General features: G+C 35.1%; 3 protein-coding genes across 9 annotated transcripts in view; 1 reads left to right on the forward strand and 2 right to left on the reverse strand.

The window, feature by feature from the left end:
• LOC114240479 (protocadherin-like wing polarity protein stan) overlaps nucleotides 1-679 on the reverse strand; it is a 241,376-nt gene extending 240,697 nt beyond the window's left edge. For 4 of the 6 annotated variants that reach the window (XR_016325011.1, XM_089736809.1, XM_089736810.1 and 1 more), the window contains exon 1: nucleotides 99-367. The gene's annotated coding sequence lies outside the window, so the exon portion shown is untranslated. Of the gene's footprint in view, nucleotides 1-98 lie in introns of all 6 variants that reach the window. The other 2 variants (XR_016325012.1, XM_089736811.1) reach the window with 2 other exon arrangements.
• LOC114239912 (calcyphosin-like protein) overlaps nucleotides 1-20,849 on the forward strand; it is a 65,629-nt gene that overhangs the window by 34,635 nt on the left and 10,145 nt on the right. Inside the window, exons 1-2 of one of the 2 annotated variants that reach the window (XM_028170654.2) lie at nucleotides 11,675-11,816; nucleotides 14,971-15,024. In XM_028170654.2, coding sequence (XP_028026455.1) covers nucleotides 15,012-15,024 — 13 coding nt within the window. In that variant the 5' untranslated portion in view covers nucleotides 11,675-11,816; nucleotides 14,971-15,011. Of the gene's footprint in view, nucleotides 1-11,674; nucleotides 11,817-14,970; nucleotides 15,025-20,849 lie in introns of those variants that run through there. The other variant, XM_028170454.2, reaches the window with a different exon arrangement.
• On the reverse strand, nucleotides 838-2,142 carry LOC114240253 (18S rRNA aminocarboxypropyltransferase). The gene has a single exon (XM_089736817.1). The coding sequence runs from the start codon at nucleotides 1,991-1,993 to the stop codon at nucleotides 1,271-1,273; it is 723 nt and encodes a 240-aa protein (XP_089592943.1). The 5' UTR covers nucleotides 1,994-2,142; the 3' UTR covers nucleotides 838-1,270.

Raw genomic sequence — 20,849 nt, forward strand, 5'->3', positions numbered from 1 at the left:
CAAAGCTCTTAGTATTATTGTAGTAATTTATTCTTACGAGGTTAGTGACTTGAGACACCTGCGTGACAGGTTGCATCGAAGTTAACCGACAAACTTACCTGGAAAGTTAGAATAGCCAAATCAAAGTTTCAAAAGTACCAAACAGTTCAAACATTCACTTTAAGTAAACACAGCACTAACTTAATTAACAATTTACCGATTCAAATGTATTTGATAAAGAAATTATTCCGCGAGTTTTAAATTCTCACTGCACTAAACACAAACCAACTCGCTTGGTCAAGTTGCAAAAGCAAACTAAATTAAAGCTAAGTAAAAGAGCCCGCCCGACTGATACTGGTTGCGAGCGAGCGTTAATAGTACTTATAGTACACACGAAGAAAGAACCACAACAAAAAGCGAATTTGAACGCGATACAGACGCTCTCTATGAGACAATTGAAACATGTTGTAAACATTTTATCATAGATGGCGCTCCTCTAGGCTCACGACGTGTGCACCATAGCAGTGTATTTTGGGCAATGGTTATTTTTAGTTCAGTAAAGAATATCTAGATGGCGTGAATTAAAAAACTTCATTATTAAATAAATGATACTCTTAGTTTAAAAAAAACTAATAAACACGCCCTTATAGAAAATTCAACTAAAAAACAGAAAATAAATGTATTGTAAAAAAAGCGTAAATACATTTATGATTGTTAATATGTATCTTACTGCCATCTACAGGAGCAATGAGAAACTAATAACAAGGCATCTAGTGGCCGACGCCCGTAAGCACAATGTGCTACACGCAAAATAAATAAAACTTAAGATTACAACCATGGAAAATGAAGACTCAATAGTTTCACAGAAAATTAATGCTTTATTTGAAATGAAGTGCTGTCTTCTATGATGATTTTGTATGAAGTTGTTCAGTCAGTTATCCAGAATAGACATTGCCAACAACAAACTGCTAAATCCTCAATTTTAATCAGTTTTTTAGTTATAGATAGCTTCTAATTTCAATTTCGCAGAGGAAAACGGCAACCCCAATTTATCATCATCGTCATTACCATACTAATAATCTTCCACATCTAAATAAAACAAAACAGTGCCAATCAAGTATTAAGAAGAAATCTATTTGTGACCAACATACAATTGATATCAATGACCTTTCAAAATATATACTAACACGAATTATATAGTTATAAATAACAAAGAAGTAGGAAATTTCGTTTTTTTTATTCACAATATAACTTAGTTGTAATAGCTAGAACACAAGAAACATCCGAAGTATCAGCTATCTGATGCACTGTCTGATTCACTTGGCGGCCACATAGGCCTATCATCTTGTTCATTTTTCACAGATTCCAAAAATGTCGCTTGCGCCTCTAAAACACTTTTACTGTCAGTGCACGCTGCATATAGATCTAATGCATCAGAATTCAACTCTAAAAACGAATGACCCCACGAGAACTTTGATAAATAGAATTTTGCTTCACTTTTATGTCCAGTTATGAACATGGCAGCTGCCAGTGCTTCTACACAACTCAATTGGTATGGCTTTCCGTAATTTATAGGGTTCGCAGCAACGAGGAACGGTAATAGCCTCGGATGTGGTGACTTCATTCTGCTGAACGGCGTCTCATCAATTTTTGCCCATGAACAGTCAATGACCGCTAACCCAAATGTTTCTATAATGTTCTTATCGTTGGGACTCACACACTGAGTACCTACGGGTGATAACACTAAACCTTGAAATCTGTGCCCGAGTTTCAAGTTTTTTATGAGGTTATGCCTTAATAATTTACGGCCTGAACATTTTTTGGGATCGCAATGATTCAGATCCCACATGCTTACTGAAAATGTAGCTTTGATTCCTTCATCATCAGAACTGCTTGCATCAGTGTCGTCCGATGAAGATTTGATAGTTAAATCATTTAATGTCTCCGCGTAGTCTCGTGGAGCGTGATGTTTTGAACGCTTGCCGTGCACGCTGCCTTTTTTCCCTGGTGCCATTTTATTTGAGATCTTCACACTTCATAATTCAATATGCCAAGTGATGTATTTAAATGTTTAATTGCTTCCAAATTGCATGTAAACAAAAATTAAAAAATCCAAGCATTTTTATGTATTTGACATTATGTACTTTTTTATGTTTGTTGGATGGGCAACGGGAGTATAGTCCATACAGCCACATACAAAACAAACTAACAAAATAAAACAGTTCAAATAACTTGATATCTCGCATTCTCGCCAGAGAGACGACGTCAAAGGTATTAAAGGTCAATACACTCTATGAATACACTAGTACATAGCAACTGACAATGTTGACATTGTACCGTAATCGCTAATGAATTCAAAGGAAACGGCACTTAAAAAGTCAAAGCCTAACGCGCGTCTTACAAAATATTCAAGCCATGTTTGCCGTTGCATGCATGATATTTGATCTTCTTCTTTTTCTTATCAGCCCACAGACATCCACTGCTGGACATAGGCCTCCCCCAAGCCTCGCTACAAAGACCGGTCTTGCACTGCCAACATCCAGCGGATCCCCGCGAACTTCGATAGATCGTGCTTCCATCTTGTAGGAGGCCTTTTTTTTTTTTTTAACGCTGGCCTAGCCGCGCACTCTACTTATTATTATTACGATATTTAATCAGAGTGGGAAATAATATAAAACGTAAGTTTTTAAAAGAGTCTGTTGGATGGTTAAATTTGAGGGGATTGGGTCTTTAGGTGATGAGGGGCTATTTAAAAACACAACTGCTTCATTATAATTATATTGCAGATTGCTTGAACACTTTTACACCATTATACAATTATTATCTTTATATTTTTTATATAACTATTACATGTTTGTCTTGCCGTGTCTAGATGAGAAGTGACTGACATTTTCTTACGAGAATACAATGATCTGTTTTTTTTTAAACATTTAAAATAATTCCAATATTCGAAATCTAATCAAGTGTCAAGTGTTGCCTGCCATTACATTTAATATACAAACTCCAACACACCCCCTCAACACTTGCACACATTTTTCTCCGTCTATAATTTAATACCAAAAAGAATAACGCTAACCTGACCATAAATTAACTACTTTCCATACATACCTTAAAACCTCACAACCACTTACATTCCGTTACTTCCACTTAATCCCTCAATTCAACCAACAACTATTCATTCAACCTTTCAAACTTAATACCATCTTTAATGTCGCTACTTTTAATCCTTTCTTACTCCAACTCCAATTCGATCATACATGTACTCTCATTCAACCACACAACCATTCAACCTTAACTTCCCTCTTGACTCATTATATAAAACATTGACTATAATAGTCTTTAACTCCTTCTCGACTCCCTACATAAACTCTTCAAGTTTATTTAAAACTTTTAACGCCTTCTCAACCTCTTAAATAACCTTAAACGCCTTCTCAACCTCTAATAACCTTAAACGCCTTCTCAACCTCTTAAATAACCTTAAACGCCTTCTCAACCTCTTAAATAATCTTAAACGCCTTCTCAACCTCTAATAACCTTAAACGCCTTCTCAACCTCCTTCTCGACTCTAACCTTTAACTCCTTCTCGACTCTAACCTTTAACTCCTTCTCGACTCTAACCTTTAACTCCTTCTCGACTCTAACCTTTAACTTCTTCTCGACTCTAACCTTTAACTCCTTCTCGACTCTAACCTTTAACTCCTTCTCGACTCTAACCTTTAACTCCTTCTCGACTCTAACCTTTAACTCCTTCTCGACTCTAACCTTTAACTCCTTCTCGACTCTAACCTTTAACTCCTTCTCGACTCTAACCTTTAACTCCTTCTCGACTCTAACCTTTAACTCCTACTCGACTCTTTTACCTTTAACTCCTACTCAACTCTTTTACCTTTAACTCCTACTCGACTCTTTTACCTTTAACTCCTACTCGACTCTTTTAACCTTTCAACTCCTTTATCTCCACTCACAAACGACAACATAACATAACAAATAACCTCAGATAGCTTTATTCAACACTCGAACTCAAATATAACTTTTCATTTCCATAACAACCTTTCATTATCTTAATATCTTTCACTTATTAAATTTTCGCACTTTCTTTTACTTATTAACCATTCAATCATTTTAATATAAGAACTAAAACCAAAATAATAAAGTAAAATTCCTAACATCTATTATAACAACAATAAAACAAAACTATAAAAGAGACTCAAAAGGATATTAAAAAACGACTGTAAATATTTTTGTATCAATAATGTGTACTTTTTCCACGGCTAGACTATCTATTTTATTTATAGTATTATTAATAAACAATTATATAAATTTTTTTTTTTTTTTAATCACCCCCTTAATTGTTTATGTCGGTGGAAAGAGAGCACCCCCTTAATTTTTGAATTATCCTTGTCTCTTTTTAGTTATATAAACTGTTGTATAAAACATTGAAATTCCCCTATAAAACTTACAAACTAACAAAAAAAAAAAAAAAAAACAACCCATTTCCCCCGAAACACAATAAGTTCACTTTTGAAAAATTAATATACTCCTATCTCACTATGACACTAGTTTCTTCTGACAGCTTTCAAACTTTATCCTGGGTAAACTTTTCGTTAGAATATCCGCAATCTGTGACCCAGTTGGACAGTATTTAACTTTAATCTGGTTTTCATCAATCTTTTCTTTAAGGTAGTAATATTTGACATCAATGTGTTTGCTTCTTTTATTCATAATTCCTTTCTTCATAAGCCAAATCGCAGATTGGTTGTCAACTCGCATTTCAATATCCAAATTTTCATTCGTAATTTCTTTTACCAGGTCTCTAATATATAGCAGTTCCTTACAGCATTCTGCAGCAGCAATATACTCAGCTTCAGTGCTCGAAAGTGCCACAACTGATTGTTTTCTTGAGCTCCATGCAATTGGTCCACCATTCATCCAGATCACAAAACCAGAAGTACTTCGTCTCGTGTCAGGATCACCAGCGAAATCAGAATCACAAAAACCTCTCAATATATTGTCACCTTTACTGTAATGAATACCTTTTTCTTTTGAACTTTTAATAAACCTCAAAATATTTTTAACATTGTTTAAATCATTTAAATTTGGACTGTTTTGATGCCTTGAACAATAGCCTACGTGAAAACTAATGTCAGGTCTTGTTTTGTTTGAGAGATAAAGCAGAGAACCTACCATTTCTCTATATTCTTCATGCATTTTCTTATCGACTTTGCCTGATGGATGTTGCTCCACCAAAATACTCGGGTAGTTGCAATCTCTCACATTGTTCATATTAAATTTTTGTAATAATTTCTCCGAATATTTTTGTTGATGTAATTTAATACCACTCTTTTCTGTCTCGATGTCTAAACCAATATAATTAGATACTTTCTCAGAAACCCTTAAATCGAATTCTTTTTTCAATTTATTTATAATTTCCTCTAAATCTTTCAAATTTTCGCCGATTATTATTCCGTCATCTACATAAATTCCTAAATAGATTCTTTTATTTTCTGTCATATCTAAAATGAATATACATTTATTTAATTTCAATTGTCTGAAACCAATTTCTGATAAAAATTCTGTAAAACGTATATTCCACATTAGGGGAGCCTGTTTTAAACCATATAAGCTTTTATTTAATTTGCATACTTTGCCCTCACAGTTATTGTAGCCTTTTGGAACCTTCATATATATTGTTTCCTTTAAATTTCCATGGAGAAACGCAGTCTTAATATCAAATTGTTTTAATTTTAACCCTTTATCAGCTGCAATGGACAATAAAATTCTCAAAGAAGTAGTGTCTATAACCGGACTATATGTTTCATCATAATCTATTTTATATTTTTGTTGAAAACCTCTAGCAACAAGTCTAGCTTTATATCTTCCGTCAGCTTTTACAGAAAAAATCCATTTACTTGTAACCAATTTTCTTCCTTCTGCCTCCTTCTTGTCAACTAAAGACCATGTATTATTTTCTTTTAAAGAATCCATTTCTTCTTTAATAGCTTTTAACCAGTTTTCTTTTTCTTTTGATTCAATTGCTTCCTCGAACGTCAATAAAGAGAATTCTCCATCTTCCATTATGAAATCTTTGTATCTGTCTGGTGGTCTTCTGTTCCGCTGCGGTCTTCCAGTTCTTGTATTTTCTAAAACTTGTTCATTAATTCCCTCAGTATTTTCACTGTCAAGAAATTCTTCTCTTTCATCCATATCATCATTACTTCTTAAAGTCTCCATCAGATTTTCATTTGTTAATGGGCTATCATTTGTTCCATTTTCATTTGTTTTATTTGAATTTCTTCCGCTGTCATTTGTTTCGCTGTCATTTGTTTCACCTTCAATTGTTTCATCTTCATTTATTTCACTAAATATATCTGTTTCTTCAATATTTATGATTCTTCCTCTTTCTACTCGATTTTCATTTCTTCCTCTATTATTTTGCCTTATAACAACATCTTCTCGAACTTCATTAACTCCATTACTATTATTTCCTCTAAAATCACCTTCTCGAACTTCTCTGACTTCATCATCTGCACGATTATTTTCATTTGTGTTATTTCTATTAGTGTTCTCCCTTTCATCACCCCAAAGCCCATTAATTACTTCATTATCTTCTAAGTATCCACCTAGAATTCCTTGTTCTCCCTCATTAATTCTTACATCCCTTGCTCTTATAATTTTTTGTTCATCTTCAACCCAAATTTTGTAACCGTTTCTAACGTAGCCAACCAGAATACCCTTTTTACAACGATCATCAAGCTTGTTTAGTCCAGAATTTATTTTAAAATATGTAGTTGAGCCAAATCTTCGAATATTTGAAACATCTGGTTTTATTCCAAACCACAATTCCGCAGGAGTTTTATTTTTTCCTTTTGTTGGACATCGGTTTAATAAGAAGCTAGCTGTTAGTAATGCTTCTCCCCAGAGATATTTGGGTACAGCTCCATCCAAAAGCAAGGCTCTCGTTTTCTCCATAAGAGTACGGTTCAGTCGCTCTGCTTTACCGTTCAATTGCGGTGTGTATGGAATAGTTAAGTCCAGGACTATTCCTTTATTTTGACACCACGATATTAGACTATTGTTTGAATATTCAGTCCCATTATCACACCTAATCTTTTTTACTTTCAATCTAAAATGATTCTCCGCCAAAAATATAAATTGTTTTATTTTATCAAACACATCATTTTTGGACGATAAAAGGTAAACCGCGGAAAAATGAGTAAAATCATCCAGAAAGGTGACAAAATATTTATGGTTGTCCCAAGTGGGTAATTCAATTGGACCGCAAAGATCGGTATGAACAATCTCTAAAGGATATTTCGCTGCTATCCTTTCTTTTCCAAACGGATGTCTACACATTTTAGCCCTAACACAAATCTCACAAAAATTGTCCGAAAAATCTCCCTTAATTTTCATCCCCTTTAAAAATTTTGAAAAACGTTGTACTCCAGCAGCGTGACCAAAACGACGGTGCCATAAATCGCAGCTTTCAGTTATATGCACTTCTTTCTTAAGCTGAACTCTTATCTGAACTTCATATAAACCAATTTTATTTTTAATTCCAGTTAAAATAACCTTTCCTAATTTTTTAATAATAACTTTATCATTTTCGAAAATTGCGGTGGCTCCATTGTCTGTTAAACAGCTCACTGAAATTAGGTTTCTAGATATTCCTGGTACATAAAGAACATTCTCGAATTTCCCGAAATCTGTATTAATATATCCGACCGCTGTTGCAACTAAATTTTCTTTATTTGCGCATTTAATTTCTACTTCTATGTCTTTTGTAAAATTTATGAATTCTTTACTTGAAAACATATGTGACGATGCTCCAGAATCAAATATAGCATTTATTTTAATAAATTTTGAATTACCACTTACCGAATTATATGTTCTACAAAATTGCTTTATATGCCCTTTCTTACTACACCTGGTACATATTTTGTTTCTATAGCACTCATCCGTACTATGTCCTGACTTGCCGCAGAGGTCGCATTTTTTATTTTTACAGAATCTTGCGATGTGCCCTGGTTTGTTGCAGATGAAACATCTCTTTTCGTTTCCTTTTAAAATTTCTCGGGCTTCTATGATAGAGTCTTCTTTGATGAATTCCAATTCATTTTTAATTCTTCGGGTTAATTCTGCTAAATTTTTCTTTTCTACGTCTATATTGTTCCAAATTGATTTGAAAGTATAAAATTTTTCCGGTAATAAATTTAAAATTTTGTGCATAAATGTTTGTTCTGAAATTTTGTTCTCTATACTAGTGATTTCAAACTGTATGTTTTGTAATTTATTTATATCTTCTAATATGTTTCCTGAATATTGCATCTCGAAAAAATTCATTACGTGTTTTATATCTTGTCCTTGTATATTATAATCATACATAAAATCTAATTTTTCAAAAATTTCTATAATTGTTTCCAAATTAATTACATAATGTAAATATTTTTCTTCAATATAACTAAATATTATAAATTTCCCCTTATTTTCCAATTTTTCCTCATTTTTACCGTCTATTTTTATACCCTTTGTATCCAGCAATAATTTAATTAGCATTCTCCAAGCTTTATAATTATCCTTATTTGTGAAAGGTTTTATCTTTATTGAATCCATGTTTGGTTGCTTTTAAATTTGTTCTGGGCCCATAACCTTTTGGATGGTTAAATTTGAGGGGATTGGGTCTTTAGGTGATGAGGGGCTATTTAAAAACACAACTGCTTCATTATAATTATATTGCAGATTGCTTGAACACTTTTACACCATTATACAATTATTATCTTTATATTTTTTATATAACTATTACATGTTTGTCTTGCCGTGTCTAGATGAGAAGTGACTGACATTTTCTTACGAGAATACAATGATCTGTTTTTTTTAAAACATTTAAAATAATTCCAATATTCGAAATCTAATCAAGTGTCAAGTGTTGCCTGCCATTACATTTAATATACAAACTCCAACAGAGTCCTGTTAGTAGACTTCCGCATTTTTGTATAGTTTTGTAGTCATATAGGCCACCTGATGGTAAGTGGTCACCATCGCTCATGGACGTCACTAATGCCAAGGGCACGGCTATGCTACTACCAACTGCAGGCTTGTGGAACAGCACAGACGGTGACTAATGAAGATCAAGAATTATCGGGACTACTACTCGGCTTGGCTCTGCCCCTAGCATTGCTAAAGTCCATGGGCGACGGTAACCACTCACCATCAGGTGGGCCGTATGCTCGTCTGCCTACAAGGGCAATAAAAAAAAACACTAGGCGTGTCTTCGGCACCCATAAGACATAATAGTAACCTATCTTGGAATGGTTGAGTATGGATAGCTTTATTTTTTGCTAAATAATTCTGTAGTTTTCATGACTTGATAAATAGGTAATAGGTAAAGATGCAATGTCATCTTTTTGTCATTTCCTAAAAATATAATCTCCTTGCGTTTAATTTTCCAACATTAGATTAATTTCGTTTGACATTTACAATATACGCCACTTCAAAAACAAAGAGTTGAAAATTTAAATTTCATTTGAATTTTTAAAAGACATCCAAAATTGATTTTAGCCGAGGCAGAATGAGCAGCGCCTCGATGGCGGGTAAGTTTAAATAAAAATATTCATTTACTATTTTCATGAAAAATAATTGTATTTAAAAAAATTAAATAAAGGGCATAAAGTTTATCTTTATTCAATCCATTAGTTTTAAATGGTGGGGCGTATAGTTGACTAGAACTTACTAAGAAGTAGGCTCTACTACCCTGGTTATACTTGCTTTTTATAAAGCTTGGATAGGTAGCTGTTTTACATTTGATACTTCGGCCTCGATATCTCACAGTGAGTATTGGCGCTCACATGATGATGAGTATTGAATTTGAAACGGGCCATGATCTCGTCTGCCCTTTTGGAGCAATGTAAAATTTATAATATAGTGCGTTTTTATACTACTACTAGTACTACTACTATTATTACCTATCAGAGTGTAACAATCGTGAATTGCAGTTTCAATAAGACAGCCGTTGCTGTTGTTTAAGAGAAATTTCGATCGCATGTCTTGGGGTGGGCAGAAGTTATCCAACGTGTTATCAGCTATGGGCACCGATCACCACTGAGCACGATTAACCCACTGAGACTCTCACCGGATCATGTCATTATTTTTGAGATACTAAGAAAAATACCTACCTACCAAGCATAAGGGGCTAATCCAACTACGTGTAGGTGAGGTCACGGGCTCAACCTGAGAGAATTTGGTAACATCTGCCCTAGCAAGAGCAGTGCTTCTCTGAATCTACCACAGGATAGGAATCGCGACCCGCTAAGAAGCTTTCCGACTGAGTTTCTCGCCGGACCTTCTCAGTGGGTCGCGATTCCAATCCTGTGGTAGATTCAGAGAAGCACTGCTTTTTCTAGGGCAAATGTTGGCAAACTCTTTCAGGCTGAGCCCCGTGAGCTTGCCACTAGCCATAATAAAATAAATGGACCCTAGAGGCTACGGGCGAAAACAACAATCAATCACGATGTTGGCCACCAATACTTCGACAAGTCTACAAACTATCCTTGACTAAGTACTTAGTAAAATTATATAAACATTAGAACCACAGTAAAATTATATGTACATTAGAACCACAACGATGTGTGTGATGATAAAAACTATCATTTGTACTAATTGACGCGTAGATAAAGCATAGTTTAACAATATATAAAACTCGAGAACGGCTGCACCGATTTGGCTAATTTTGGTCTTAAATAATTAGTGGAAGTCCAGAGAAGGTTTAAAAAGTTAGATATGAAAATGGTCGGAATTAAATAAAAAATAACAATTTTGTTTTTTTTTATACAAAAGTTTAGGTATTTTATTTATCAATTGAGGCACTACGAAGTCTGCCGGGTCAGCTAGTATCTTATAAATTAGTGAGAATGACATGAAAATTATTATAAGTTTTGTGGAAGGTTTTTCTGTTGACTGCCATTTGTAGAACTAAAATTCAAACGATCAAACCATCACAATTTTGTTTTGACCCTAATTATTGTAAGGCGAGTCGAAATAGTCTTACACATTTATGGTTAAGGTTGGTTCTTTACTATTTAGGTGACAATTGAACAAATGTCTTAATGCTCAAGCTTGTTTTTGCCTAACTCGCGAATCATGAATGTTGACGTGAAACGAGACTAAAGCGAGAAAAAGGAAAAAAATATTAAATGACCTACTAAAATTTGCGAAGACGCGTGCTGTTTAACATATAAATAAAGTCTATTTAAAATAATAAGTAAACTTATATAAAAGGTAAAAAATATTAAAATACGCATGATTCACAACGATAAAAATCTGGAAAAGTAAACAAGGACAGTATTTTCTGTATTCGCCACTCAGTATAATCCACAATACTGAGAAAAACGGGTGAAAGTGAAAATCGTCTTTATTCTAATATTTTATAATATGTACTTAATAACTTTCGTTCGGTAAATATTTACCCAACAGAATTATTCGTGAAATCTGTTTTCTTCCATATAGGTACGTAAGAAAGAACGGACAAGGCCGTTGCGATTTGTGAGTCACTCTTTCCATCTCAGCTCAAACAGAATATTTTAATTTTAGTATTCACGCTGTTAACTACGTGACTACATTAGGGCTTATAAAAACTAGAGTCATTAAAAATTAGTAATAAGAATTGTAACAGCTGTTCCACGCTTGTATATAATAGAGGCAATTTCCATAAATCGATATTAGCCTATCGTGTGTGACACAATTGTCTAGAAAACTATTATTCAGCAGCTAGTGATCGATGTCAGTTGGCTGTTTTCTTTTATGCCATTGTCCTGAATAAAAAAAGGAAAGAATTCAAAATAAAGGTAAGTTTGAATTTTTATAGGTACAATGTGACTTTTAACTGCCCCTTAATGTAGGCTGTGTCATTTAAATTAATTAATTTAAGTATGTTAAGTATGTACACACCAATATTTAATAATATGATTATTTAGTTTTTCATCGTGATTTCCTCTCGAGACATATAGACTCGGTGAGATCATACGGAATACAGAAAAAAAGTTCGGCATTTCCATCTTTTCCATTTCAAATATTTGACACTTTTCGTGGCCAATTGCATTATCTACCTGTCTGACACTGCAAAAAAAAGATATTAGTACGATTCAACAATTTTAAAGCTTAGCTCGAAATCCTCTGTCGAAGACCGTAACATACTCAATGTATGCACATACATTTACAAGGCTTTTTATGCTGGTGTTATGGTTAGTTAATTGGTAGCGAGATAATGGGGGGTGGTCACCGTGTGAAGATATTATTTTAATGAGAGTTTTCTCAACCTGAGTTCCAGGCTCTGTTTATCGCGCGCCTATCTTGAGACCCCCAGGGAAAAGGTGCTTCAGTGCTCTCGCCAGTAAAAATGGAGCTCTCTAGCACACTACCCTTTAACAGAATCCGATTATTTTAGGGGCTTTGTTAGAATCTAGTGTTATGCTATAAGAATACTAGAATCTTTGTATGATTACTTGTAAACGAATATTATTGTTTGGATGGGTGAACGATTCCACGGGTCAGTTGGCATTAGATGGTTAACGGAGCTTAAGGAGATCACACTATCAATTCCACAACTGGCCTTTAGAGAAGAGCTTGAAGTCTCAATTGTACTGTATAACGGTTAAGTATACCAGCATTCACAACGGAGCGCATGACTACTTTCAATCGGAAAAATATAGGATAGCGGTATCTACCCGTGCGGGCTTACAATAATATGCTTTACTAATAGAAATTACGGAAATTTGTTATTGTTGCGAACTTGATTTTTATAACTCGATGTTATTCCTTAATTGTGGACGTCTTCGTGAATACCTGTCAGGTAGGTATTCTGTAAAAGAAATAGTAGGTACATGACGACACAGTCGCTTAATAACAGTGCAGCGGGTTTCTTATACCCACCAAATTATAAGATAATGAGTAGATAAATACGAACATCAACATTTACAAATATCAATGAAAAATTCTGGCGTATGACAATAAGTAAATAAGTAATGTCAGAGGGATGAATATCTATAATTTTTACAGCCTTTGCTTTGTTATTAAATCTGGGCTTTATATTTACCGTATCTTACATAAATATAAAAATGAATTGCTGTTCGTTAGTTTCGCTAAAACTCGAGAACGGCTGAACCGATTTGGCTAATTTTGGTCTTGAATTATTTGTGGAAGTCCAGAGAAGGCTTAAAAGGTAGATAAATATGAAAATTCTCGGAATTAAATAAAAATAACAATTTTGTTTTCCTTCGATGTGTCCCCCGTCGGACGGATTCCTTTTGTTTTAATTTTATTTTATACAAAAGTTTAGGTCTTTTATTTATCGGTTGAGGCACTACGAAGTCTGCCGGGTCAGCTAGTCTTACATAAATACGTATGTGTATATTAGGTACTTAGGACTTATGAATCACCTAGTGGTTGTAGGCGGAGTAGCGTAGGTGCGTTTATCGGTTTAAACGTCACCTAAAGAAACTTGCAGGTGATTATACTTCACACAGTAACTGATCATCAGGCTCCGAGACCACAAGGTCGATTCGTAATAGTCAAGCAATTTCACAATTAAGCAATTGGGAGCAGAGTGGGGGCTTTGCGATAACAAACTTGAGGAGCGCTATTGCCGTTTACTAGATATAACTTGCATCGCATAGCCTTACATTCAATCTGTCTGTCTATAGAGCAAACTTGTCTGCTCGATGAAAAATTCTGACTTTATTTCCCATAAAATGTAGTTAATAAGCGAATTCTGTACATATTTTAATCACTATCGACAAATACCAATCACAGTCTCAATATCATTTCTTCTTTTACTTTTACTTTACTGAATTAGGTGCAAATGTTTTAGTCCCAGATTTTTTTTGCCTTTTTCTCAGTAATTTTAACAGAGCATTAGGCGATATATCTTTCTAACGATTTTTAAAGTAAATGACCCACCAAGTCTACCTCATTCTGCGGTTTCTAATGGAAAGTAAAGTGCAATTAAGCAGGTAAGCAGACGGTAGAGTTCACGAGTATACTCAGGTCCTCGTTTGTTAAGGTATCTTAGTTCGCCTGGTTATTGTCTCCCCCTTCCCCACTAAGTGAAGAGAAAATAATGTGAAGATGAAATTGCTATTCAATCGATAGTCACGCTAACAGCTCATCTAGAAAAAAGATACGAAACTAATTACTGGTGGTAGGATCTCTTGTGACTCCGCGCGGGTGGGTACTACCACCCTGCCTATTTCTACCGTGAAGCAGTAATGCGTTTCGGTTTGAAGGGTGGGGCAGCCGTTGTAACTATACTTGAGACCTTAGAACTTATATCTCAAGGTGGGTGGCGCATTTACGTTGTAGATGTCTATGGGCTCCCATAACCACTCAGCACCAGGTGGGCTGTGAACTCGTCCACCCACATAACCAATAAAAAAAAAATTAGATTTGAAAATTTCAGTTACAATGCACTTTACTAATTTTTAGAACGACTTTTTTACGTTTATATACTTTTGTATGTTTACGTAATGTATTATATTGTTTACAGATTTTTGTAAGCATATGATTTTCTAAGGAACCGTTGTTTGTTGATAAAATATAAGATTTCCATGAAATCGGCTTCGTATTTCTTGTAATAGAAATTCTTTTATCGTGCCAGGTTTCACAAGGAAACTACACAACACCATGTATGTGCTTTCTATACTTCGTAACAATAGGTTTCTAATGGTACAAAATAAATTATTCTCTGTGTCTCGATCGATAGCGGCTAATTATAACCACTATATGGCTGTTAGCGTATTTACCGTTACAGTTCTATCGATTTTTTTTTCTATTGTGTTCCCTCTTCAAATTATTTGGCTTAATTTTAATTGGCTTTTAGGCGGTTTTTTTACAATGATAGCGTCGGTCTATTATGCTCAATACAGAATAAAACAACTATCTTTCCATGCAGTTGTTAAGGGTTTTTTTTTTCTGTTTGATTAATATTGGTTTTCTTTTTCACAGCTTGCTTCAACTACGAGAATTCGCCAAAAGTAAAAGCTGAAATGGAGAGCTCAGGTATTTTGTATTTTTTTCACACATACATAAATGTACTTAATATAACCGTCCTATCTTTCAAAGGCTAACGTAACGAGGTCTTTAAGCATCTTTCACATTAAACACCTCTCGCTTTCATTAACCATTTTAGATGAAAATGTGTTTTTATGTAGGACATTATAAGAAGAACATTAAAATTACTAATTTATTAATAATTTTGCGTGTTAATTACCAAGGGTGGGTGTGAACTAGTCGCCGGTAACACGAATAACAATATGTACATAAAATACTGCATGATATCATTCGATATGTGCGTGAGGTAACGGCCTGGAATAAAACGAGTCAAAGTATGAATTTCCGTTCTAATTGAATGGTCACTTTGAATTAAAGATAACGCTGCATGGTTCAAGATTACTGATATTTTTAACAGTTACAGTTAGAACTAAATAAAGCTACTTTTACGGTTTTATAACATGTGAATATTGTCATGGACGACTCGTCGGATACCACGAAAGCTAACAAATAATATGTATTCGAAACGTTGGAAATTTACTGGTGGTAGGACCTCTTGTGAGTCCGCGCGGGTAGGTACCACCACCCCGCCTATTTCTGCCGTGAAGCAATAATGCGTTTCGGTTTGAAGGGTGGGGCTGTCGTTGTAACTATACTGAGATCTTAGAACTTATATCTCAAGGTGGGTGGCGCATTTACGTTGTAGATGTCTATGGGCTCCAGTAACCACTTAACACCAGGTGGGCTGTGAGCTCGTCCACCGATCTAAGCAACAAAAAAGTAATACAAAAAACACAAAATTAAAATCACTAGTGGTCCCCCGTAGTCCAAATTCGACTTTATTTAATTGAAATTTTAAGTTTTTACACTATTATGATTCTATTGTCAAATTCTATAATCACAGATTTCGCCAAGATTATGTAGGTACACTTTAGGCAAATATTAATAAAGACAAACAACATTTAATATACTCTCAATTTGACCAAAGATTGACTTTAAGCAATAAGAAACGTTTGACAGTAAACAAATACTTAAGTATGCATGCGTGCGTGTGTGTGTCAAATACATGGTAGTGTGTGTAATGTTTTTTTTAAATTGATTTATTGTATTTTTATGCATAATTTAAAAAAAATATAACTTTCTGCACTCCTTCTCTATATTCTCTATAAGCGTGGGAAATTTCTTACTGATCCGTCCGCCCAATTTTCGTAAAAAGGGGTACAAAGTTTTTGCTTCACGTATTATTATATAGATAAAAGTAGTTTAGCGAAAAATTAAATAATTTCGTTTGATTTTTCTTAAGTTCAGTAATCACATTACCTAATAATGAAGACAGCAATGATTTCATGACGCTAAAAATGCAGTAATGAGCATGCCAACACTATTAATGATCTCGGCCTGTCACTTTACCCTTTGATTGTGAATGCAAATGCAACGTTCAAATATTATGTACTAGTTATCTAATGAGGCGTTTGTTTTCCTTATTACGATTTACTTTTGAAATCCGAGATGCACACACATTATATTGATCTGTTAAGAGTCCATACATTTTGTCTTCTTCTTCTTCAACCCGTGTCCACCCAATGATGAGTGAAGGTCTCTTCAAATATACTCCATTCTATTCGGTCTCTTGCCTTTCGCATCCAGCTCTTACCAGCTATTTCGACCAGTCGATCCACCTCATTGGTAATATCCATACCCTACACTATAGTGGTAATTGTCGTATTGAGTACTGGTGATTTTTGGAGCGAAAGGATTCAACGTTTGTTTAGTTGTAACTGAAAAGTTACACGCCTTTCAGGCCATTCGTGCAATGCTCTTGAGACTTCGATCCATGACTCAAGTAGGACCACGGCGCTCTTGCTGCTTGCTGTCTGTACCCACCCAACCAGCGAGTGGGTCGTAAAATTCATATACCACAGTTAAAATATTCAAAAATCTGTTAAATTCACATTTTTTTTAAACAAGAAAAGACTACGTATCAAAAAAATGAAACAATTTTTATTGTGGATTCAATAGGTAAACGGTCCTTGACTGGTTGGTATACATGTGTACAAAAGGGCGAAGTTAATTAATCAAGTACGTATAGCGAAATGAGGTCGAGCTCTACTTTTGATCATGTACGTACGACAACGGAATTTTTATATTCAGTTCAAATAGAGTTTAATAGCGACTCGGTTCGTTTATACGACTAGCCGTACTCGCCTGCTTCGCTGCGCATTTAAAATTAACATTATTATTAGGGAGTCCAACGCTTATATAAATATTAGCCTATCCATTAAGTACATGTATTTTCGACATAAATACCAAGTTTCAAGTCAATCGGATGCATGGTTCATTAGTTATAACAGAACATCCGTAAAAACCACTGTGTCACGCCAAACTATTTATATATTAATATAGAGTATAGATTAAAAATTCCCGAGTTTGAGCTCAATAAGCTTGCCATAAAGAGTAGAAGAGTATTATTCATTTTACCTTATACCCTAAAATTATATTACTTTAAATTAAATCGATATCAAGTCAAGACTAAATGTTATCGTGTCAGGAATAAACAGCACTAGACGTAGTCTATCATATACGAGCGATAGGTTTGTTGCATTCAGTAAATAGTTAGTGAGGGCATTTGAGTTTAGTGAAAGTTGAAAAACACCTGGAGTCATAGATATGTTAGTTAAATGATACTCGCAATAGAAATGCATCTGTTACTTGTCGGTTATCTTGTAGGCTCACGTACTTATTCTTGTGACATTATTTTATCTTCAGCTTAATACATATAATACTCACAGGTCCAATTTGATTTGGTCTTCCATTTTGTGTGAAAGTCTGACGAAGAATTTACGCTATGGTTAATTACGGTATCTAGGGCCGTTAACTCTTTATTATACATTTTAAAGAGTATAAAATTCCATGCATACTGTGATAATTCATACATACTAGCGAATTTTCGATGAAAACCAATAGTCCCTTAATTCGACATAAGTATTTTCCAATAGGTTGTTATGATGTTTTATTAAAAGTCACATTGTTCTTAAACAATAGGCAGTTAGTTATTAAAGACGTACCCATTTCCTCTTTAAGCTCTATTAAATACAGTTACGTCTTTTTGAAACACAACTTTATTTATTATTTTAGTTGTCTCCAAAACATTATAACATTATATCTGTATAATAAGTATATTTACGAAGTTTAATAGGATAGCGAATTAAATACGACCTACGCAGTTCTGACGTGTCAACAGTAAAAAATTAGATAATATCGTGACACTTGATTTGATTGAAAAAAGTATTAATATAGTTTATTACTGTTATAGTAACTGTCGAACTTGCGACCCTACAGAGTTTCGCAGTCACCGTCCTCGCCGAACTTGTCCTTTGCGACGAAGTGCAAGACGAGTAAATTAACCCATAGACACAGGCCACAGCCTACTGATTTTCTCGCCGGATCTTCTTAGTGGGTCTCGTTTCCGATCCGGTGGTAGATTCTGCGAAGCACTGCTCTTGCTAGGGCCAGTGTTAGCAACACATCCGGTTTGAACCCCGCGAGCTCACCTACTAGTTCGGTGAATCTAGAATAACTGAGAATAACCCCTCGAGGTTACTAGAATAGGGAGGAAAAAAAAACCAGTTGATTATGAAGGATTTACCGCATGTTACTATTTCACTTTGTTACCTTTAAAATAATTTAAGTTTGGTATTGCTATGGCGTCAAAATTTACAAACGCATCTTCCCCTACACCTACACCTACCACTACACCTACCACTTTTCTGGAGGACAGTTTTTTTTAAGTTTCTTACTACAAATGACAATGAATATCAGTGATGTCGCAAATTGGACCAACGTACTAAGTATTTGCATTGTGTTTCACATAATTCAATTATTTAATTACAAAATTTGGGGCATAAACTTATTACAATTAATGAGTATTTTATTTGGCTAGCTAAATGTCACCGAAGAGGCAGCCAAAGAAATATGGGCATTGAAGAATCTCCTTAGCTTTTAAGTTATCTACAGAGGATTACTTTTCTCTAGGCTCCGGTAGACACCTAATACCAGTCGATCACTTTTGGTCAGCTAATTAAAAACAAATTACATCTGCAATAATGGATAGAATAGAACACAGATTAATTTACTATGTACCTAGTGCTTAACTAGGTAACTAATTTATGTAAATAGAACACTGGATTTGACAGCTATGCGGGGGCCATTTGTTGCCAGATGGAGGGATTTGTTGTAATTCGGGGTTTTTTTGTGACTTTGGACTGGATGGTAAGGACGTCAGAATCATCCGCAACCTGTACGAGAAGCAGGTGGCTACGATAAGAGTAGAAAATGAGGAAACCGACCACGTTGAGATCTGTCGTGGGGTCCGGCAGGGGTGTGTCTTATCCCCGTTGCTTTTTAATGTCTACTCAGAGGCTGTGATGTCAAAAGCTCTTGAAAACCTTGAAGTGGGAATAGGAATCAACGGCAGGGTCGTTAACAACTTGCGTTATGCGGACGACACTATCCTTATTGCAGCATCGGAAGCCGATTTGCAAGCAATTGTGAATAAGGTTAATGAGTACAGCGAGGAAGCCGGGTTGTCGATAAACATAAGCAAGACCAAATTTATGGTAGTCTCAAGAAACCCGGATTTGAGTTCAAGCGTATCTGTAGCTGGGAAACAACTAGAGCGTGTACGATAATACAAGTATTTAGGAGCTTGGGTAAATGAAGCATGGGAATCTGATCAAGAAATCAAAAACCGGATAGAAACTGCTCGAGCCTCTTTTAATAAAATGAGGAAAGTTCTTTGCTGTCGTCAACTAAATATACAGCTCCGAGTCAGGCTACTCATGTGCTATATCTGGCCTATCGTCATGTATGGTTGCGAAACGTGGACCCTGAAAGAAGACACTACAAGACGCCTACAGGCATTCGAGATGTGGTGCTACCGTCGCATGTTACGCATTAGTTGGACGCAGAGGATCAGGAACGAAACCGCGCTTCAGCGCGTTCATATGGCCCGGAAAATGTTGCCTGCTATCAAAAAGCGCAAGATAGAGTATCTCGGCTATGTGCTCAGGAACGATCGATACATGCTGCTGCAGCTGATAATTATGGGCAAAGTGGACGGAAAGAGACGTGCTGGGCGAAGAAAAAAGTCATGGCTCCGGAATATCCGGGAGTGGACCGGTATTGCCTCCGTCGAACAGCTGTTCTGGCTGGCTGCTGACAGAAAGGAATACAGGAAGCTAACGGCCAACCTTCAGGATTGAAGAGGCACTGGAAGAAGAAAAGAAGAAGAAGGGGCTTATTCGCCTCTACGTGGAGCTTTGAGGTGTCTAAATAGTTTGAGGGATGTGTTGATAACTAAAAAAAATCACGTTTTTGTCCTTTTTTATCCTTTTAGGCGTAAAACTTATAACTTAAATTAACAACGTGTAAAATAATCTACCTGAGTAAATAATAATTAATCGAACTGCCAAGCATCACATAAGTGCAAAACAAAAAGCTCTAGTGACCTACCTGCGGAGATGGTTCCTTAAAATCATTTATGTTAATGAATTCATGTCTGTTCATAAATTTTTTGGCGATTAACTCTGGTACATCTCTTCTACATGATGAGAGGCAAATGACATTTAAACTTACCTGCTTACTGATTATTGAAGATAAAATAAATCTGCCTCTACTTTTCCATATAATTTTATTCAATAAACGACATCATTTTGTTATGTCGAATAATAGAATATGTCTATGAGGTCTATAATTTTTAACAGTTTTTTTTTCTTGTCTTCTGATCAATTAACAGCTTCCTGAGAGAAAACAAGGCTGACCCCTTTAAATGTTTT

This window comes from Bombyx mandarina, chromosome 22 (genome assembly GCF_030267445.1).
Source record: "Bombyx mandarina strain Sakado chromosome 22, ASM3026744v2".
In the NCBI taxonomy this organism is placed as follows: domain Eukaryota; kingdom Metazoa; phylum Arthropoda; class Insecta; order Lepidoptera; family Bombycidae; genus Bombyx; species Bombyx mandarina.